General features: G+C 43.9%; 1 protein-coding gene across 7 annotated transcripts in view; it reads left to right on the plus strand.

Annotated features, from left to right (window-relative positions):
- LOC111966578 (signal peptide, CUB and EGF-like domain-containing protein 3) overlaps positions 1-22204 on the plus strand; it is a 177615-nt gene that overhangs the window by 67605 nt on the left and 87806 nt on the right. For 3 of the 7 annotated variants that reach the window (XM_070444530.1, XM_070444532.1, XM_070444531.1), the window contains exons 5-7: positions 13794-13940; positions 14764-14880; positions 21970-22017. The exons of 2 other annotated variants lie outside the window; for them this stretch is intronic. In XM_070444530.1, the coding sequence (XP_070300631.1) occupies positions 13794-13940; positions 14764-14880; positions 21970-22017 (312 nt within the window). The remainder of the gene's footprint in view (positions 1-13793; positions 13941-14763; positions 14881-21969; positions 22018-22204) is intronic. 2 more of the 7 variants (XM_070444533.1, XM_070444534.1) reach the window with 1 other exon arrangement.

A 22204-nucleotide genomic window follows, 5' to 3' on the forward strand; every position in this document is an offset into this window, starting at 1 on the left:
ACACACACACACACACACACACACACACATTCCAGCGAAAGGACTGCACCAGATTTATGGTGCCAGAGAGGATACCAGTATGAGCTCATTAGTCCTGCTCTCTTACCTGAAGGGGAACTTTAAACTGTTGGGGTCATGACCTCATTATGGTTCCATTCAGGGGAAGTATCATTTACACTGCAGATGGTGCATTTTCATTAAGCCTTGTTTAGGCTTTTATTACAAGTGATAGGCTATAGGTTGAGTCCCAAATGCCACCATGTCCCCTATATAGTGCAACCATAGGGATCTGATCAAAAGTAGTGCACTATATAAGGAATAGGGTGCCATTTGGGATGTACACATACTGTAGCAATACTGCAGGCCTACAGGTATGTCTTCTGTGACTGGTCTGATATGATAGGGAATCAAACCGGGTCTTTGACAGCAGGATCCYCCCTCACAGGCCTGCCCTGCAAAAAAGGTGAACAAAGGTAAAAGTATGAGTGGTTAGAAAACACCTGAGCTTTAAGGAAGGCTGTGTTTTGTTCTTTTCAGTCCTTTTCAAATTGAACTGATCTGATCTGGCAGAATCTGGCAGCTTTTTAAAGCATCAGTTGTATGAATGGCCTCGGGACACCTGAGTTAAATAAATAAAGATTAATCGTGTAGCCAGAAGCGGGAACAACACTTGTTTATGGAGCTTTCCTTTGGAATTGGGATGGATGTGTCAGAGAAGAGAAGGCGTGGAGCCAATCTATTCAGAGCCATACATATACAGTGCTCTCAGAAATTATTCACACCCCTGGACTTTTTTCACATTACAGCCTGAATTTAAAATGGATTATATTGAGATTGTGTGTCACTGTTCTACACACAACACCCCATAATGTCAAAGTGGAATTATGTTTTTAGACATTTTTACAAATTAATTAAAAATGAAGAGCTGAAATGTCTTGAGTCAATAAGTATTCAACTCCTTTGTTATGGCAAGCCTAAATAAGTTCAGTAGTAAAAGTTTGCTTAACAGGTCAAATAATAAGTTGCATGGACTCACTCTGTGTGCAATAATAGTGTTTAACAGAATTTTTGAATGACTACCTCATCTCTACCCCACTCATACAATTATCTGTAAGGTCCCTTAGTCAAGCTATGCATTTCAAACACAGATTCAACCACAAAYACTAGGGATGTTTTCCAATTTTATTTATTTATTTTACCTTTATTTAACTAGGCAAGTCAGTTAATAAGAACAAATTCTTATTTTCAATGACGGCCTAAGAACAGTGGGTTAACTGCCTTGTTCAGGGGCAGAACGACAGATTTTTACCTTGTCGGGGATTCGTTCTTGCAACCTTTTGGTTACTAGTCCAACGCTCTAACCACTAGGCTACCTGCCATCCAAAGGATGCCTCCCAAAGAAGGACACCTATTTGTAGATGGATAAAAATATATAAAACAGACACTGAATATCCCTTTGAGCATGGTAAAGTTATTAATTACACTTTGGATGATGTATCAATACCCCCAGTCTCTACAATGATACAGGTGTCCTTCCTAACTCAGTTGCCGGAGAGGAAGGAAACCGCTCAGGAATTTCACAATGAGCCCAATGGTGACTTTAAAACAGTTACGGAGTTTAATGGCTGTGATAGGAGATAACTGAGGATGATCAACAACATTATAGTTACTCCACAATACTAACCTAAATGACAGAGTGAAAATAAGGAAGCCTGTACAGAATAAATATTACAAAACATGCAACAAGGCGCTACATTAATACTACAAAACATGTGGCAAAGAAATTAACTTTTAGTCCTGAATACAAAGTGTTATGTTTGGGGCAAATCCAATAAAACAAATGACTAAGTACTACTCTTCATATTTTCAAGCAATGGTGTTGGCTGCATCATGTTATGGGTATGCTTGCCACCGGCAAGGACTAGGGAGTTTTTTTTAGGATACAAAGAAATGGAATGGAGCTAAGCACAGGCAAAATCTTAGAGGCAAACCTGATCAGTCTGTTTTCCAACCGACACTGGGAGACAAATTCATCTTTCAGCATGACAATAACCTAAAACACAAGGCCAAATATACACTGGAATTGCTTACAGTTTTGACAGAAATTGGCGTGAAAATCTATGCCAAGTCTTGAAAATGGCTGTCTATCAATGATCAACAACCAACTTGACAGAGTTTGAAGAATTAAGAAAAGAATAATGTGCAATTATTGTACTATCCAGGTGTACAAAGCTCTTAAAGACTTACCCAGAAAGACTCACAGTTGTAATCCCTGCCAAAGGTGATTCTAACATGTATTGACTCAGGGGTGTGAACACTTATGTAAATGTGATATTTCTGAATAAAATGTTCAATACATCAATACAATCAAGTTGTAGAAACATCTCAAGGATGATCAATGGAAACAGGATGCGCTTGAGCTCAATTTCAAGTCTCATAGCAAAGGGTTTGAATACTTATGTAAATAAGGTATTTCTGTTTTAAATTCTTAATACATTTGTAAACATTTCTAAAAACGTGTTTTCACTTTGTCATTGTGTGGTATTGTGTGAGATTATTAGTTTTAGTTTTATTAATTTACAATTCAGGCTGTAACAAAAGAAAATGTGGAATAAATCAAGGGGTATTGTGTGAGATTATTAATTTTAGTTTTATTCATTTAGAATTCAGGCTTTCTGAATACTTTCTGAAGGAACTGTAGATACCTGTAGATGAAAAGCTGCAATGAAATCCCCCCATCAACTTGACTGATAAGTACTATTATCATGCTTTTAGTTAGGGTAGCATGTCAATTCATGAATTACAAGATTATTATCACTGAATACGTCTCTTATCCTGACATTGAGATGAACTGCGCTATCAGAAAGCCCCAAGGCCTCTTTCACAAGATGCCATTTTACACTATTGTTCAGCGAAAATGTAGTCATCAGTATAGAAAGCCAGGCATCTTGGAAGCCTGGTTTATGAGATCAATCTGGCCTTGTGAACTGTGAATGTTTACATTTCATAAGCACAGTGTTATTTGAGTGTAGCAAATAGCCGGATCGTGTGTTTCAAAGGGAAGGGACTGCCCCCTCAACCCCAGTACTGTCTGTCTGTTTGAGACAGCATCCTCAGGACCAGGCACCTCTCTCTCTCTCTCTCTCTCTCTCTCTCTCTCTCTCTCTCTCTCTCTCTCTCTCTCTCTCTCTCTCTCTCTCTCTCTCTCTCTCTCTCTCTCTCTCCTCTCTCTCTCTCTCTCTTTTGATAAAGCACCCTGTTAATGTTCCATTTGTCATGTTAATATCGTTTCATTGCTTCCAGATGAGCTCCATTTGGACGGAGAGATTAAAGCTGCCATACATCTACAAAACTCACTCACTCAACAGATCACTGCCCTGTCAGTTTTTCATTATTCTAGAAAAACATTCGGAATAACAGTAGGCATCCTGCTTATTATATGCCTATTATTACAACATTATGTGTTAAAAGGGAAGTGAAGGAGGAAGCCAGTTCGCCGAGTTATTGGACAATAACCCTGACTCATCCTCAGCATTACCATTTCTGCTTATTGAAAAATTATGTATAAGTGTCAAAGGCTACACTAAAAGTCACAGAGAGAAAATATGGAATGAAACATAAAATATTTTTGAATGTCTTTGCCAAGTGTGCTTAGAGGAGACCCTCAGTACTTCATAAATATGGCCCTGGCAGCCCTCCTCTTAAACATGCTATCGGCCCAGGTGCAGTTAGCTCATGAGTTTTATCACCTTCATTAAAAAGACATCAGCTTCCCATACTTTCATCAATGGATCAGGTGTTTCCTCGGGTGAGTTAGGAAGGGGAGGCTGATAGGGGACTTGCAGCTGGGCTGGGCACTATCAGGCTATTCCCCTGCTGTCTGAGAGCCCTTGTTAGTAGAGAGCTTTGCCAATTAGGCAGCAGGGGGCTGCCAGCCTCCATAGCTAATGACAAGTGTCTGCTGCTAGCCTGGCTGACTCTTATTAGACCTGCTGCCCCCCCCCCCCCCCCCACCAACACACAAAAAAAGGAATGAAAAAGCTCTCTATCCAAATAAAGGCTCCCATCGTTTCGCTGGACAGAATGTAACAGTTCATTTATTCTCCCCAAACATTTCTTCCCAGTCAAGACATAAAGTCTTTGAAAGACCAGCCAAGGCGCTTAGCGGTTGATAGGAATGCCATTCAGGTCAGTGAGGGTTTCACTTCTTTGTGTTTGATTTATTTTTGTATTTTTTTTCGTGTTGGGGGATAACAGGGTCCCTGCTACCCACATATGTGCGTGAGACTGAGTCTGGCAGATGGGAATGCCTCCTTCAGGAATTCCGTGCTGCTCAGTCAACTCAGACATCTATAATTTTGGTTTCTGTATGTTTTTAAATATCCGGAATGACAGTACCTATGGTGTACACTGATGGGCTATATTCCGTTTCAGACTGTCTACTTGTTTAACTGGCAAACTGCTGATTTTTCAACATACATTACACCAAAAGGTAACATAATATTGTAGAGAAAAGAGGAATTTATTGTAGCATGCAGGTTGTTCTATACCTGATGATTCTAATCTTCTAGCACAGATGTTCTGTGGGAACCCATTAGAGCCTTTCATCAGAGAGACGGAGATACTTTTAATGACCTCCCATTCCCAATCACACAATTAAACTGATCAAAATGACAGATGCTTCATGACACGAGGCCTTGGCAAAGCAAGACACAGTACCCACTGCACTCACATCAGTCTCAGGATATCAGGTATATAGAGATCTTGGAGAGGGCCTTGAGAATTGTGTGGTATATACTAATCATACCAATCAATGTGCTATAGTCTTGAAGTGTGTTGTTGGCTGACAAGTGTCTAGCACATCACTTTCCTCAGCTCTTTCAAWCATGGTTACCATAGCTACTTATACATTATGTTGATGAATCAGAGACTATAACTAAGTGTCCTTTGTTTACACTGGACGTTTACCACTAAATTCACATTCAGTCATTTTTTGTCAGCTACCTGACCATTGGGACGACCAATGAGTTCCTAATAATCTCTTCCCTTTACTGTAGAACATGACTATCCTTTCCATTCCTGGAAATGTTTACTTCGTCATTGAAAACCACTTCCTGTGTTTGGAGCTTTCAGTAGCTTCCCAGGGGGGTTGTTTGCCCTTGTGCAATGAGACTTGCTGGCAGGGTCTCTCATCTCATCTAACACTCACACACACACACAGAGACGCATGTGCAGACACACATACAGACGCATGTACACACTCACACACGAATATAGGCACACACACACACACACATGCTAGAGTTTTTAATTGACTTTAGCTTTAGGCACAGTTTTTGAGACACATTCTATTATAGCATTTGTGTACATCAGGACATTTGATTTAATGTCCAGGCCATAACTGCAGCAGGAATTTTGCTATAAATGTGATAACATCCATTACACATGGTGGCGTCATAGTTTTGCTGCTTCACTGCGGCTACATTATTTTAGTATGAGAGAAGCTGAGATAGGTGCCAGTGATCCCTGACATGAAACATTCTTCATCACCAGGGGACATGTAACCCACTTGCTGAACAGGGTAGTAGCTAATTGTCCCTAATTTATCTAACTTCTTTATCTGTGTTGCCATGGAGAGTATCAGGTGCTTTTTACATGGCACACAGGACTATGACTGTTATTTGTATTTCTGGTTCTTTTCTATATGCATTGAGAGATTCTTTGTATTCTTAAGTGTTTCACATGATATGGTGTGCCATGGCTGGCTATAGCCAGTCGTGTGAAAAGAGAAGCCTCTCTTTCTCCTGCCTGGAGCCCCTACTGTGAAGGGCTTGTAGTGTCCCTTCCCATTCCTGGAGCTGGATCTCAGCATGCCTGCCTGTCTGGCTGTATGCTGGTCCACAGAGCTGTTTTTACAAGTGCAGGAGTGGCTGCTCCATTGCTCTGCAGTCCGACCGTATAACTAGGCTCTTTTCCTATTCTGGGGAAGTGGAGCGAGTGGAACGTCCCGCGCTCCCATGGCTACGTATTAAGTCTCACCATTAGTCCAGCATCAAAGACTGTTTCTCTAGAAGACCTGCAGGACACTGTCCCTCTCCTCCATTCTGTCTTTTTCTCTCTCGCCCTCTTTCATTCTCTTTCTCTCGCTTTCTCTTTCTCTGTAATTCTCTCCCTCTCACCCTCTTTTTCATTCCTTCTCTCTCACTCTCCTCTCACTCTCTGCCCTCTCTCTCCTTCTTACTCCCGCTCTCCCTCCCTCTCTCTGTCTCTTTTGCGCCTCACTCTCTCTGTCTCTTTCGCTCCTCACCCCCCCCCCCCCTCCCACTTTCTCTCATCTCCATTTCTAATTTACCTTCAGTTGCTGTTCCCTCTTTGTCTAGACTGGGCTTTCATTGGCAACATGGCTCCCCACACTTCAACAAATATAACAAATATATACATCAGTTGCTTCAGCTCTAGCAAGTTTTGCCTGGGCTACTGTTGAATCCTCCATACTTCTTTTGTGGCGGGCATCCTTTTGCATAGTCGGGTTTGTTGAAGGCCATTTTTAAGCTAGCTGGGCCAGCATGCCACAGTGGACTGCCTTAGTGTCAGAGGGGTTTTTCCACGAACACTTTGCCGTCATTGCTTTAACCAGAGGGCCAGCCTGAATCATGTCTCCCTCTCCTGTCAGACAGACGGCTGCTTTCAGCTGGTCTACCTTTGATTTCAGAAAGAATGTGGCATTGAAATGGCATTTTCCTTTTTATTATAGAGAGAGGGTGGCCTCCTTTATTTGTGCAGGTATTCTGGTAAGCCTCTGGTGTGTTGTGTTGCTCTATTTTGTTCTGTGTGCCCTTCTCTGTCGGGGGGAATGGATTGGTGGTCCGCTGGGAGAGGGAGAGCAGAGGTGACCTTGAAGTGATGAGTGATGAGGAGTGAGGTAGAGAGGGGCATGTCCCACAGTAGCAGGGTTTCCGTTAGCCGGCTTTTGGCCGTTTTTATTTTCTTAAGCCGATAAATACAACTTTTGCCGGCCCCCAAAAAATAATTCGCWAAAATAATGCTTTTTATTCATTGATGGAAATACATTTGACCGTCATGCTTATCGGTCTATAGGTTCATTTGATTCATTTAGTGGCATTAAATGTGCCTGTGTCCAACACAACTATCACACGTGCACAGCATACTATTTTGAGCGGGATTTCTCCTGCAGCTCCTCAACTGGTTGTTGCTGGAGTAAAACATGTGCTTTTATAAACCCATTAATTGAGCAACAATTCAAAATGACGGGGATTAACGGTACATTTACTACTGGTGACATATGTAATGGGGAATTGATTAAATAAATACAAAATCCAAGGGCAAACATTTCACACAATGAAGCAATGAATGCACAAGAATTGGCTGGAGACAGCTGAGCCATTCTGGAGAGAGACTCAACCTATATCTTCTCCATACACCCCTCCCCTTCTTCTTGTCTCAACATTTTAAATTGTACTCAAGACACATTATTTTCACACATATTTCAGATGCTTTTCACTGACAGCTGCTGTTCAATAATCAGCTAGCCTATTGCCACGCGCGCTGCCCAAATTGCAAGCTTCCCAAATAGGCATAGACCTACAAACTTGTGATTTTAAGCAATCAACGGCTATTTTTTTTAATAAGCTAATGATCCTCAATTCCTCTTTGGCTAAGTCATGCTTTCTGGATAAGTATTTTGAATTATTTTATTTATTTCTGTATAGACAGGTGTAATTATATAATGTTGGCAAATGTATTTCCAATTACCTCCCTATTGAACCCACCACTATGCCATTTCTCTCCTGTTCTATTGAACCCACCACTATGCCATTTCTCTCCTGTTCTATTGAACCCACCACTATGGCATTTCTCTACTGTTCTATTGAACCCACCACTATGCCATTTCTCTCCTGTTCTATTGAACCCACCACTATGCCATTTCTCTCCTGTTCTATTGAACCCACCTCTATGCCATTTTCTCTCCTGTTCTATTGAACCCACCTCTTGCCATTCTCTCTACTGTTCTATTGAACCCACCTCTATGCCATTTCTCTACTGTTCTATTGAACCCACCTCTATGCCATTTCTCTACCTGTTCTATTGAACCCACCTCTATGCCATTTCTCTCCTGTTCTATTGACCCACCTCTATGCCATTTCTCTCTGTTTATTGAACCCACCTCTATGCCATTTCTCTCCTGTTCTATTGAACCCACCTCTATGCCATTTCTCTCCTGTTCTATTGAACCCACCTCTATGCCATTTCTCTCCTGTTCTATTGAACCCACCTCTATGCCATTTCTCTCCTGTTCTATTGAACCCACCTCTATGCCATTTCTCTACTGTTCTATTTGAACCCACCTCTATGCCATTTCTCTACTGTTCTATTGAACCCACCTCTATGCACATTTCTCTCTGTTCTATTGAACCCACCTCTATGCCATTTTCTCTCTGTTCTATTGAACCCACCTCTATGCCATTTCTCTCCTGTTCTATTGAACCCACCTCTATGCCATTTCTCTCCTGTTTCTATTGAACCCACCTCTATGGCCTATTTCTCTACTGTTCTATTGAACCCACCTCTATGCCATTTCTCTACTGTTCTATTGAACCCACCTCTATGCCATTTCTCTACTGTTCTATTGGTTTTCATATCAACTTTCTTTCGTTGTCCAGAAACCAAAAGCACCATCCTAGTCATATTAGCAACCCAACTTAGTTGTTGCATCTTTAGATTCCCCCYCTTTCTAACAGAGATGTTCATATCTGTAACATATTGAACCGCTATCAGGTGCACTGTTTAGAATGGTGTTTTCCCACAAATTGCAAATGTTTGAAATTGACGTTTTATTGTCTGCTTCATTACATGAGTTGCATGTTCTGTCCAGCTGCATTACCATCATCTACATATTATTTCTGTCATTGTGAGTACTGTGGGTGGGTTATATGTATTGGGTTATGGGTTATGCACCCAATACATATGGGTCTGGTACATTTCTCAAATGGCCGGTAAATGAAAATCTTCCAGGTCACGGTGTCCGGTGCCACATTTTCCTAATGGAAACCCTGCTCAGCAATGCTCCAGAATAGACACACATACAGATGGATGCAGTCACAAACACACACACACACAACAACATCAACAACAGCAACAAGAAAGAATCCATACACCCACAGGTAGAGAAGCAGAGGCACGTAAGAAAAGCCTTCAAAATCATGTCTTATCTAGTCTCTTAAACCAAAAGTATTTAAACCACTTAGCAATACAATAGTTAGGATCATTAGAAAACTATGCAAGTATTGTTTTGGAAACATACTATAGAAATTATGTAATTAGTTTGTTGGTAGTTTAGGTGCCTTTCATGCTAACCACAGACATGCAGATGTATCCTATGGGAAAATATAATTCCACAATCAACTGCCACTTTCCCTGTCTGGGACTGTTTATGCCCTCTCTCTCTTCCCAATAAGTGAATAAGCTGCTGCTGTAACTGGGCCTTTGGGAGTTGAAGGGAACCAACGGTTGGCAGAAGGGCCCAAACAGTAGTGCTTGGCTAAGTGAGCTGGATCTGCTGTCTCTTTGAGGGCATCCGCTTGCCGTCGGGACGGCGCTAGGTCGCGACGTGGAACCCCTGGATGCCCTGTTGCTCCCCGGGCCCATCTGCACCCTGGCCCGGTCCCGCCTCTCTCTTCGGCTCCTCTCCGCCTTTTCCATGCGCTGACATTTTTATCCTCCTGTTAAAAACTTTTAACGGCCCATTATCTAAGAGGAAGGAATGCTACTTTAATTGCCTGGTCGCTCCAAACGCACATTGTGTTTAGTTCCAGATGAACATAAATGACTGCATTAGAGGACTGTAACTGTGGTTGGATATGAACATTGAGACAAACAGAACTGTTCTCTGGGCAGCATGTGTATTGCTATTTCTCCGTTCATTATATCCTGTCCTCTCTTTAGATTGGAGTTTTTCTTTGGAGGGAAGTGTCCCTGTACAGTAATTGTCAGAGATGCACAGAACAGGAATGTATTATTGAAAGCTCTTGAGAAATGTTTTGCATCTTTTACTTTGTTCCACTGCGCTTTAAAAGTATTAGCCTTGAGCCTGAACACTATTGTGTCTGGAGCAGAGAGGGAGATGGTGGTTCTAGATTTGTTAGCTTTGGGCTGCTGCGGTGGCACTGCAGTACAGTAGTCCCTGAGTTGTCTGGTGTACAGGTCACGACCTGGTTGGTTGGATATTGCTGCTGTGGCTAAGTCGCTTCTGTTGAAAAGGTCTCTCTCTCTCTCTCTCTCTTACTGTTCTTTATGCTAATTGCCGGGTGTTCTTTTTTCCACCACTGCAGTCAGTGGTTTTCGATGATCGCTCTCCGTGTTCAATAGTGTGAGAACCAATGTCTAGTCTGTCCCCTGGTAACCATTTGGAAGGTTCCCCTCTGGCTCCATGACTTTAACCCATATTGCTTATCCAGCAATCCGTCTATAAAGTGCCCTGTGATATTTGTGTTGGTTTCAACACATAGAGTTATGTCTTATGGGTCTTGTTTCAGTGGACTGCTGGTGTTCGCAGGCCACAGTTCCTTATTTTCCTCCATCACTTCTCCCAGTTACTTTGCGATGGGCCATTTTTCTTTCTGCATCCCTATTATTTATTTATATTTCATTTCTCGACAAGAGACCCCGCATAAATTACAATAGCTGTAGTAGTAATGATAAAAACTGTAGGTATTTGGCAGCCAGTTGAAGGGAACTGCAGAGGGTGGTTCCATAGCATGGCCAGGGAGAAAAGGGCCATTGTGTCAGCACTTTGGCTTTTATAGGTCCTCAGAGAGAACAGGGCCCAGGTTCTGGCCCTGGCCCGACCCGCTATTGATGGATGGGTCTGCGGTATTAAGGGAGATGGGTGTCAGATAGATCTCATATAGGTGGGGAGAGTGTGGGGGGATATTGGGGATGCACGTTGTGACCCTGGTAAGTGATCTTGAGTCTCTATGGGGCTGCCAAGTGGGAAACTCTATCCCTCTCTGTGTTCACAGACGTCTGTCTGTGTGTTGGGTTCACCTCCCGTCTGTCTGTGTGTTGGGTTCACCTCCCGTCTGTCTGTGTGTTGGGTTCACCTCCCGTCTGTCTGTGTGTTGGGTTCACCTCCCGTCTGCCTGTGTGTTGGGTTTGGCATGGAGCAGTGTGAAAGGACTGTTGAATTCCAACTTCTGCTTGAGTTTCCCCAGCACTGACCTCCTGAGGTTTGCTGCACCTTAAAGAGGGTGTGTTGTTATATGGTCAGTGGACTCCAGTCATCGTCCCTGTACTTAATGTGTCTCAACCGCTGTGGTGGTGGAATGGGTTTTTTGTTCCGAGTTGACCCTCTGTCCTCGGTCTGTTTTTGCAGTCAGTGTCTGATTGCTCAGCCTCTCCCATCTTTCTGACTGGGCCATCACCCCTTTTACGGATCAGGAAAGCAAAAGCTGGGAAGCCTGACAGAAAGGCTGAAGCCTGACATCGTGAGACCTCTTAACAGACTTTATGTGATGGACAGCACTAATGCGACCCATCAACACCCTTGTTGATTCTTGCATCCTCAGCTAGACAAAAAGTAGAGAGGGACCTGGAAACATATCTGTCTCTCTGACATCAGCCCTAACTAAGTGAAACTAAATAAAAGGGCCAGTTCAGTTTGTTGGCACGACACGTGGAAAACAAGAGGGTGTAATTATGGAAGGCTATGAAGGCAGGCGTTAAAGTACATAAATAAGGCATTAAGGATAAAACTAGGCTCAGCTCTTGTCTCTTTGCCATGGTTCGTCAGCACATTTACACTGACAGTATTTTCTCATCATCACATCATACAGTATGTCCTAAGGGCACGCACATGAAAACTGTAGAATGACTGTCCATGTACGATACATTGCAGTCCTCTATAGRATGTCATATATAATAATAACATAATTACCAATTAGCAGACATCTTTATCCAAAGCTTCTTACATGTGTGCATACATTTTTGTATGGGTGGCCTAAATATGGAATAGGGCGCCATTTGGTGTCCTCTAAACACATAGAGGTAGAGGAGGGACAGGGGTGGGGGATGAGAGATGTGTTTGGTTTTTAATGAGATAGTGGGTTTGGGGCTTGTCACTACAGCTGTAATAGTGACATTGTCTCACATCGCATGGAGTCAAATCTCTGCCTGTGATCTATAAAGGTGTCATCCATAATACATAGTTAATACATAATACATAGTTGATACATAGTAGCATAACTCTCTCCTATCTGAGATATCTACTGCAGCCCTCATCCTCCACATACAACACCCGTTCTGCCAGTCACATTCTGTTAAAGATCCCTAAAGCACACACATCCCTGGGTCGCTCGTCTTTTCAGTTCGCTGCAGCRAGCGACTGGAACGAGCTGCAACAAACACTCAAACTGGACAGTTTTATCTTAATCTCWTCCTTCAAAGACTCCATCATGGACATCTTACTGACAGTTGTGGCTGCTTTGCGTGATGTATTGTTGTCTCTACCTTCTTGCCCTTTGTGCTGTTGGCTATGCCCAATAATGTCTGTACCATGTTTTGTGCTGCTACCATGTTTTGTTGCTACCATGTTGTTGTCATGTTGTGTTGCTACCATGCTATGTTGACATGTGTTGCTGCCATGCTATGTTGTCATGTTGTGCTGCTACCATGTTGTGCTGCTGCCATGTTGTGTTGCTACCATGTTGTTGTCATGTTGTGTTGCTACCATGTTGTTGTCATGTTGTGTTGCTACCATGCTGTGTTGCCATGTGTTGCTGCCATGCTATGTTGTTGTCTTAGGTCTCTCTTTATGTAGTGTTGTGTTGTCTCTCTTGTCGTGACGTGTGTTTTGTCCTATATTTATATATACATACATGAGATCAAAATGCTGTATCTGCATGGCCCTTGAATGTAGCTTTGAATGCCTAAAACACTCAGCTATTGTAAGATGGCTGTATATAATGGAGTCCAACAAAAGCATCCCTTTGTTGGGTTTGGACAAATAATGGGTCCATGCATCCACAGAAAACGGACCCATATTAACTGAACCAAAGCATTGTGGTTAGAGTGTAGTAAACCTCTGACATGTGCTATGTGTTTTTTAGGCCTTTCCAAGCACGCCTCTGAGTTTGAAGAATGTGGCTTGAAAGTTTAAATGTCTCCTTAGTGTCCTCTTTTCTTTTAGGGATTACCTCAATTAAGCTTACAGGACTGCAGGATCAACTCCTGGTGGGAGTTAAATCCTTTCTCTAGGCGGGCTAGTTTTTATAGCCTGGCACAATGCAGTGTGTTCTAACAGGATATCATCAACACTGACATTTGGAACAGGGACAACTGTGGATGTCATCCACCAAGGAGCAGACAGGGTTAGGGACTCTGTGTGTGGTGTGTGTGTGGTGTGTGTGTGTGTGTGTGTGTGTGTGTGTGCGTGCGTGCGTGCGGTGCGGCGTGCGTGAGTGCCCGTGCGTGCGTGCGTGCGTGCGGGTGGGTGTGTGGGTGGGTGTGTGCGGGGGGGTCGGTGTGTTTGGTGGGAGAAGGCTGGTGGCAGGAGCTATAGGAGGACGGGCTCATTGTATTGGCTCGAATGGAAGAAATGGAACAGTATCAAACATATGGAAACCATATGATTGACTCCGTTCCATTCTAGCCATTACAATGAGCCTGTCCTCCTATATCTCCTCCCACCAGCCTCCTCTTATGTGGGCGTGGCATCTGGACAAGTAGTAAGTAGTACAATCTATTAGGTCACSTCTAACTCACTCTTCTCCCTGCAGTGCGATCAGAGGGCACCAAGGAGGGCCCCACCTGCATGGATAAGAACCATGGCTGTGCTCACATCTGCCGGGAGACACCAAAGGGAGGCATCGCCTGCGAGTGCAGGCCTGGCTTCCAGCTCACCAGGAACATGAGGGACTGCAAGTGTAAGTGGACCCCCTGCTCCCCTCTACACACGAAGCAGAGTCATTATAGTATGACTCCATATAAATCACTTATTATTACGGAAGGTGGAGSAGAACATTCAGCTCATTCTACCTTCCAATAGATGCATCCAACAGATTTTTAAAACAGTGTCAGAAACCTGTTGTTTCCAAGTGATTCTGCCAGTTTATCACACCAAATGATTTATACCGTCTGATAATTGACACAAGTAGAGTAACTAAGGGAGCGGTCAGCAGGTTTCTGTGAGACAGACCCATTGTGATGGACAGCACACACTTCCTGTTGCCTTGCAACAAGGCTCATCCTGTCAGGGCTGGGGCCGGGGCTGATGGGGGATTTGCCTGTGTTTGGGTAAGGATTGGAGAAGTGTTATTCCCCAAAAAAGAGACAGCCCAGGAAAAGGGCAAAAGGCGCGGGGGTAGTAGAGTGCAGACAGGATGGAGGAGGAAGCCTTGGCTCTCACCCTTTGGCAGTCTGACATCGCATGTGTATTGAGAATGCTAATGTCGACACAATCAACACAACACAAACACACTCACACGTGCACACACACACACACACAAAAAAAGCGGTACTCTCATTCCAATATTAGTCCCGTGAGAATAAAACTCTGAACTCTGCAGTTCTGCTCCATTCCAATAAGTAGGTGATGGTTTAGGGGTGTGAGTTCCTTCACACCAAGGTGTAAATGGGAGGACTGCCTAAACGTCTCCATCACACCGAGGTTGAGAGGGTGATGATGTCACAGCACACAGATGACTGTGCAGCATGTTCCTTCTGCTCTAACTGTGTGCTCCTTGACAGTGACCTGTAACTATGGCAACGGGGGTTGCCAGCACATCTGTGAGGAGACGGACCACGGCCCCAGATGTGCGTGTCACATGAAGTTTGCCCTGCACACTGATGGAAAGACATGTGTAGGTGAGTCAGCATTGGACGGGTTGTGGGGGGTAACTACCTGAAGGATGTGCTCTGAGATAGAATATGACATGTACTTTATCAATCATATCCACAACCTTACATATTACCAGGTAGTTCCAGAGGCATCTACATCACCAAGAGTCGACTTCTGCTGCTTTGGCTATTACACACAAAGACAAAAGCTGTGCCTCTCTGCTGCAGCCTACAGATGTGACTCTTCTCTCTTCTCTCTCCTCCCTTCTCTCTCTTCTCTCTCTCTCGTCTCTCTCTCTCTGCTCTTCTCTCTTCTCTCTCTCCATCTCTCTCTCTCTCTCTCTTCTCTCTCTCCTCTTCTCTCTCTCTCTCTCCTCTCTCTCGCTCTCTCTCTTCTCTCTCTCTTCTCTCTCTCTCTCTTCTCTCTCTCTCTCTCTCTCTCTCTCTCTCTCTCTCTCTCTCTCGTCTGGCTGCATTTGCTTTGCTCTTTCCTCTCTCCCTGCTTCGCTGCGACACTGTGCTTCCTCTGCTTCCGCTTCCCCACCGCCATGTAGCCAGACGCAGCTCCTCTACTCTTCTTTAGGCCTTTGGTCAAACTCCTCAATTGAATGTTCACTGAAAGTATCCCTATCAAACCCATACCATAACCTTCATTGCATTTGTAAAATTGTTGTTGCTATGGTTGACATGAAAGTAATTAAATTCAAAGGCTGTTGTAGAATGACCATGGAAAGAGACACGTTGAACCGGAACTGATTGGTGTTCTCTGTCAGGTGGATATCATAGTATATTTTTTAGTTCAGCTTTTGCTGTTTTTGTAAGTGAATCGAGGCTGTGTATAGGCTGGTTGGCTGGTTGTCGGTGGTGGTTTCACTGTTCTTGGTTGACTGGTTGGCTGTTTCAGTGGCTGATTGTCTGGCTGGCTCGTGTGTCTAGTTCCCCCCCCCCCCCCCCCCCCCCCCCCATCACCACAGTGCTGATGAGATCCAGGCCCATGTCAAGGCCTGGTCAACCACCCTATCATTACCACCGTACTCTAGCGAGGCTGCCAGGACGCCACAAAGTCTGCCGTGGCCAAATTCGATGTCTGAGCCACCATTACCAAGACCGAAGAGATCTGCGCCTGACGTGACAGATTAGGGAGTGCTCAGGCAGTTAGGGTCTTGGGTTTCCCTCCACAGYCTCTGGAGGTACGGTGGATTGCCGGGGAGTTGTGGTAGCAGCCCACTCTGCGGTTTGGTGCTGATGCACTCCATCTCTCCAAGAGGCACTATTAGTTAATAAAACCACAATAAAATAAACAAACCACCAAACGAGCCCTTCACAGCGGGCTGACTGACAGGATGATTGGGACTGCTTCAGCCAGGCACTAACATTACTAAAGACAGCCAGACAGCACAGACTGGGAGATGGAGACTCCCAGTGAAAATGAATTGCCTCAGTGAAAATGTGACCAAATAAGGATGCAACAGGGTTTTTTATAGCCGTATTGGAGGATGATTCAAAACTGAAAAACAACCAAAGCAACCTTTATGTAAATTAGAGTATTCTGTTCATATATCCCCAATATACTCAACTATAGTAGTTGAACTGAACAGTGACTACCACTTCAATGCTCTCAGTCCCATGAATAACACTGGAACAGGACCAACTAAACCATTGTTGACCATAGTAGTCCTACAGTGTCTATTGATTTCGTTGTTGTTTTTTTTAACTCATTGTGGTGATGCACTGTGCCACATCTTCATTAATACTGTTGTCTCAGTCTCTCCACCCAAACTCAGTCATCATTCAATGGGCAGTGCATAGCCCTCTTCTATTTGAAACATTTTGCCTTTCATCTTTCCTATCAGTCACTTTTAGTGCATTGTTGGGGGTTTAGAGTTTATGGGGCAAGTCTCAACACATTTACTTCTACATGCTGTAAACGTACGTATCAGTAAAGCTCCCCTATATGGAGAAAAACACACACATCAAATTAGCATGGTACGATATATCTAAACATATAGCTTACTTATTCTCATCTCTGTCACAGACACGCAAATAAGCACACACACACAGTCAGTAAGTGATGTATGATCTGATTTACTGTAAGGGAAACTCATCAGATTACCAAATCAAACGTTCCATTAAAGTTGGATTAACACACTGTAACCTTCCCTCTACGTCTGGTCTCCAGTGTGTTTGCACATATAGTAAGTTTCTCTAAAGCAAGAAGCGTAACAAAACAGAAAGGAGCAGCTATCATGTGGAAGTATTCAAGCTGTTAGTACAGCAGGTCATAAACCTCCAAATAACAGGCAGATGCAGACATGCTCAGGAACTGCATCATCTTAGGAGCGAGTCACACTATGCCATCCACACACACACACACACAGTGGTGGAAATACTTGTCATACTTGAGTAAATGTAAAGATACCTTAATAGAAAATGACCCAGTACAATACTACTTGAGTAAAAGTCTAAAAGTGTTTGGTTTTAAATATACTTTTGTATCAAAAGTCAATGTAATTGCTAAAATATTCTTAAGTATATTCTTAATCCTTAATCCTTCTCAATCCTTTCAAATTCTTATATTAAGCAAACCAGATGGCACAATTTTCTTTTTTTAAATTTACTGATAGCCAGGGGCACACTACAACACTCATACATACAAAGTATTTATGTTTAGTGAGTCCGCCAGATCAGAGGCAGTAGGGATGACCAGGGATGTTCTCTTGATAACTGTGTGAATTGGACCATTTTCCTGTCCTGCTAAGAATTCAAAAATTAATGGGTACTTTTGGGTGTCAGGGAAAATGTATGGAGTAAAAAGTACATTATTTTCTTTAGGAATGTAGCAGAGTAAAAGTAAAAGTTGTCAAAAAATAGAAATAGTGAAGTACAGATACCCCTAAAAACCACTTAAGTAGTACTTTAAAGTATTTTTACTTAATTACTTTACACCTTTGGGTACACACACATATACACACACATACACACACACACATATGCACACACACGCACGCATGCACAAAAGCGCACACACATATATACTAACGGGTGGTCCATACTGCATATTCATTCTTATAGTAGTTGTGTGTTGGAGTACTTTTGACAGCGCTCTATCTTTCTGTCAAGAAGCATCACCTCAATGAGTAAAACAATCTGAGATACCCAAAATATTTTCGGCCTATGCTGGCATGGAATCACCCAGTCATATTTAATTTTTTAAACATTTTATTTCACCTTTATTTAACCAGGTAAGCTATTTGAGAACAAGTTCTCATTTACAACTGCGACCTGGCCAAGATAAAGCAAAGCAGTGTGACACAGACAACAACACAGAGTTACACATGGAGTAAACAATAAACAAGCCAATAACACTGTAGAAAAAAGAAAGTCTATATACAGTGTGTGCAAAAGGCATGAGGAGGTAGGCAATAAATAGGCCATAGGAGCGAATAATTACAATTTAGCAGATTAACACTGGAGTGATAAATGAGCATATGATGATGTGCAAGTAGAGATACTGGTGTGCAAAAGAGCAGAAAAGTAAATAAAATAAAAACAGTATGGGGATGAGGTAGGGAGATTGGGTGGGCAATTTACAGAGGGACTATGTACAGCTGCAGCGATCGGTTAGCTGCTCAGATAGCTGATGTTTAAAGTTGGTGAGGGAAATAAAAGTCTCCAACTTCAGCGATTTTTGCAATTCGTTCCAGTCGCAGGCAGCAGAGAACTGGAAGGAAAGGCGGCCAAATGAGGTGTTGGCTTTGGGGATGATCAGTGAGATATACCTGCTGGAACGTGTGCTACGGGTGGGTGTTATTATCGTGACCAGTGAACTGAGATAAGGCGGAGCTTTACCTAGCATAGACTTATAGATAACCTGGAGCCAGTGGGTCTGGCGATGAATATGTAGCGATGGCTAGCCGACTAGAGCATACAGGTCGCAGTGGTGGGTGGTATAAGGTGATTTGGTAACAAAACAGATGGCACTGTAATAGACTGCATCCAGTTTGCTGAGTAGAGTATTGGAAGCTGTTTTGTAGATGACATCGCCAAAGTCGAGGATCGGTAGGAGAGTCAGTTTTACTCGGGTAAGTTTGGCGGRGTGAGTGAAGGAGGCTTTGTTGCGAAATAGAAAGCCGATTCTAGATTTGATTTTGGATTGGAGATGTTTYATATGAGTCTGGAAGGAGAGTTTACAGTCTAACCAGACACCTAGGTATTTATAGTTGTCCACATATTCTAGGTCGGAACCGTCCAGGGTGGTGATGCTAGTCAGGCGGGCGGGTGCGGGCAGTGAACGGTTGAAAAGCATGCATTTGGTTTTACTAGCGTTTAAGAGCAGTTGGAAGCCACGGAAGGAGTGTTGTATGGCATTGAAGCTCGTTTGGAGGTTAGTTAGCCCAGTGTCCAAGGAAGGGCCAGAAGTATACAGAATGGTGTCGTCTGCGTAGAGGTGGATCAGGGAATCGCCCGCAGCAAGAGCGACATCATTGATATATACAGAGAAAAGAGTCGGCCCGAGAATTGAACCCTGTGGTACCCCCATAGAGACTGCCAGAGGTCCGGACAACATGCCCTCCGATTTGACACACTGAACTCTGTCAGCAAAGTAGTTGGTGAACCAGGCGAGGCAGTCATTAGAAAAACCAAGGCTATTGAGTCTGCCGATAAGAATACGGTGATTGACAGAGTCGAAAGCCTTGGCCAGGTCGATGAAGACAGCTGCACAGTACAGTCTTTTATCGATGGCGGATATGATATCGTTTAGTACCTTGAGCGTGGCTGAGGTGCACCCGTGACTGGCTCGGAAACCGGATTGCACAGCGGAGAAGGTACGGTGAGATTCGAAATGGTCAGTGATCTGTTTATTAACTAGGCTTTCGAAGACTTTAGATAGGCAGGGCAGGATGGAAATAGGTGTGTAATAGTTTGGGTCTAGGGTGTCATCCCCTTTGAAGAAGGGGATGACCGCGGCAGCTTTCCAATCTTTAGGGATCTCGGACGATACGAAAAAGAGGTTGAACAGGCTGGTAATAGGGGTTGCGGCGGATAGTTTTAGAAAGAGAGGGTCCAGATTGTCTAGCCCAGCTGATTTGTACGGGTCCAGGTTTTGCAGCTCTTTCAGAACATCTGCTATCTGGAGAAGCTGGGGAGGCMMGGGCGAGTAGCMGSGGGGGGGGGGGGGGGGCGGAGCTGTTGGCCGGGGTTGGAGTAGCCAGGAGGAAGACATGGCCAGCCGTTGAGAAATGCTTATTGGAATTTTCGATTATCATGGATTTATCGGTGGTGACCGTGTTACCTAGCCTCAGTGCAGTGGGCAGCTGGGAGGAGTTTACAGTGTCCCAAAACTTTTTGGAGTTAGAGCTACAGGATGCAAATTTCTGCTTGAAAAAGCTAGCCTTTGCTTTCCTGACTGACTGCGTGTATTGGTTCCTGACTTCCCTGAACAGTTCCATATCACAGTTGCATATCAGGCCCATATCAGCACCAAACTGCTTGGGATCTCTGTCACAGTGTCGCCGTGATGACACTGTCTTCCAGATGTCTTCCAGACTATTCGATGCTAGTGCAGTCCGCCACAGGATGTTTTTGTGCTGGTCAAGGGCAGTCAGGTCTGGAGTGAACCAAGGGCTATATCTGTTCTTAGTTCTGCATTTTTTGAACGGGGCATGCTTATCTAAGATGGTGAGGAAATTACTTTTAAAGAATGACCAGGCATCCTCGACTGACGGGATGAGGTCAATATCCTTCCAGGATACCCGGGCCAGGTCGATTAGAAAAGCCTGCTCGCAGAAGTGTTTTAGGGAGCGTTTGACAGTGATGAGGGTTGGTCGTTTGACCGCGGACCCATAGCGGATACAGGCAATGAGGCAGTGATCGCTGAGATCCTGATTGAAAACAGCGGAGGTGTATTTGGAGGGCAAGTTGGTCAGGATAATGTCTATGAGGGTGCCCATGTTTACGGATTTAGGGTTGTACCTGGTGGGTTCCTTGATGATTTGTATGAGATTGAGGGCATCTGGCTTAGATTGTAGGACTGCCGGGGTGTTAAGCATATCCCAGTTTAGGTCACCTAACAGAATGAACTCTGAGGCTAGATGGGGGGCGATCAATTCACAAATGGTGTCCAGGGCACAGCTGGGAGCGGAGGGTGGTCGATAGCAGGCGGCAACAGTGAGAGACTTATTTCTGGAGAGATTKATTTTTAAGATTAGAAGTTCGAATTGTTTGGGTATAGACCTGGAAAGTATGACAGAATATTGGCATATCTATGGCAACAGAGGATGGAAACAGTGCATGATGTGTGTGCGGTCTCCTCGCTGAGGTAAAGAATCCTCAACGGTTCTCATGCGTTTCTATGAAAACAGAGTGACATGTGTAATCTCTAATTCACCTGAATGACACCAGAGGAATACATGTTCTAAGCATGTTGAAGAGAGTAGAGTGTCACACAACATAACACAACAGTAGCACCATGCTGTGAGATGCCACAACTTCTTATTTTTAACCCTGAATGCCTGGCAGCAAAGCATGATGGTGAATCTGTCCGTCTCTGACCTGTCTTCTCTTACTAACCACTAACTACTGTATATGACTCTTGCTATAATGGCTTGCAGAGTTTGCACTAACTTGGCTTTACCTCAAGTCTGCCTCCTTCTTGAACGTGTGGCTCTTGTATGTGCATGATTGCATGGTGTGGGTTTCTGCCTTTTTCTGCCATGGTGTGGGTTTCTGCCTCTTGTTCTAGCGAGTTATCTATCATAGCCATTTTCTGTTTTGATTTAGAATGTACACAACATTGTCTGGCCAGCCATCCATTCGTTATCAATAGTACAATTATTATCAATAGTTTTGCCCTTGTGACAAATCAATGGTTTTCTGCAACTCCTCTGGGCATTGATTCTGAGTGTTTCATCTGGGGGAGATGGATGACTTATTTGTTTCATGAATATGCTTAGTGAACCCAGAAATGGGGGCAATTCCATTGAACAGTACACCACTAAAGTACGGTATTATATACATAGAGGATTATTCTCATGATGACATCTCAGATGTTCGGCGCATGTTTCTAAATGGAGCACTAAAGCAGTATTTTTGCAATGTATGTGTATGTGTGTGCAGGGGAGAGGAGTCTCCAGAACCAGGCAGCCCCACAGCTGTTCCCCAATGGTAAATATCTCTGTTCCTCCTCTCTGGGGGGCTCCACCGACCCCCTCCTCCTGACTGCGCCCCTCTGTCCTTCCATGTGGGTGTGGGGTGTAGGCCGACCGACCCGGGGGAAACTAACTAACCTAACACACATTGCACCCCTCCCAAAGGGGCATCATCCCTCTCTGACCCCTGACCTTTGACACCT

Source organism: Salvelinus sp. IW2-2015, linkage group LG7 (assembly GCF_002910315.2).
Source record: "Salvelinus sp. IW2-2015 linkage group LG7, ASM291031v2, whole genome shotgun sequence".
Lineage (NCBI taxonomy): Eukaryota > Metazoa > Chordata > Actinopteri > Salmoniformes > Salmonidae > Salvelinus > Salvelinus sp. IW2-2015.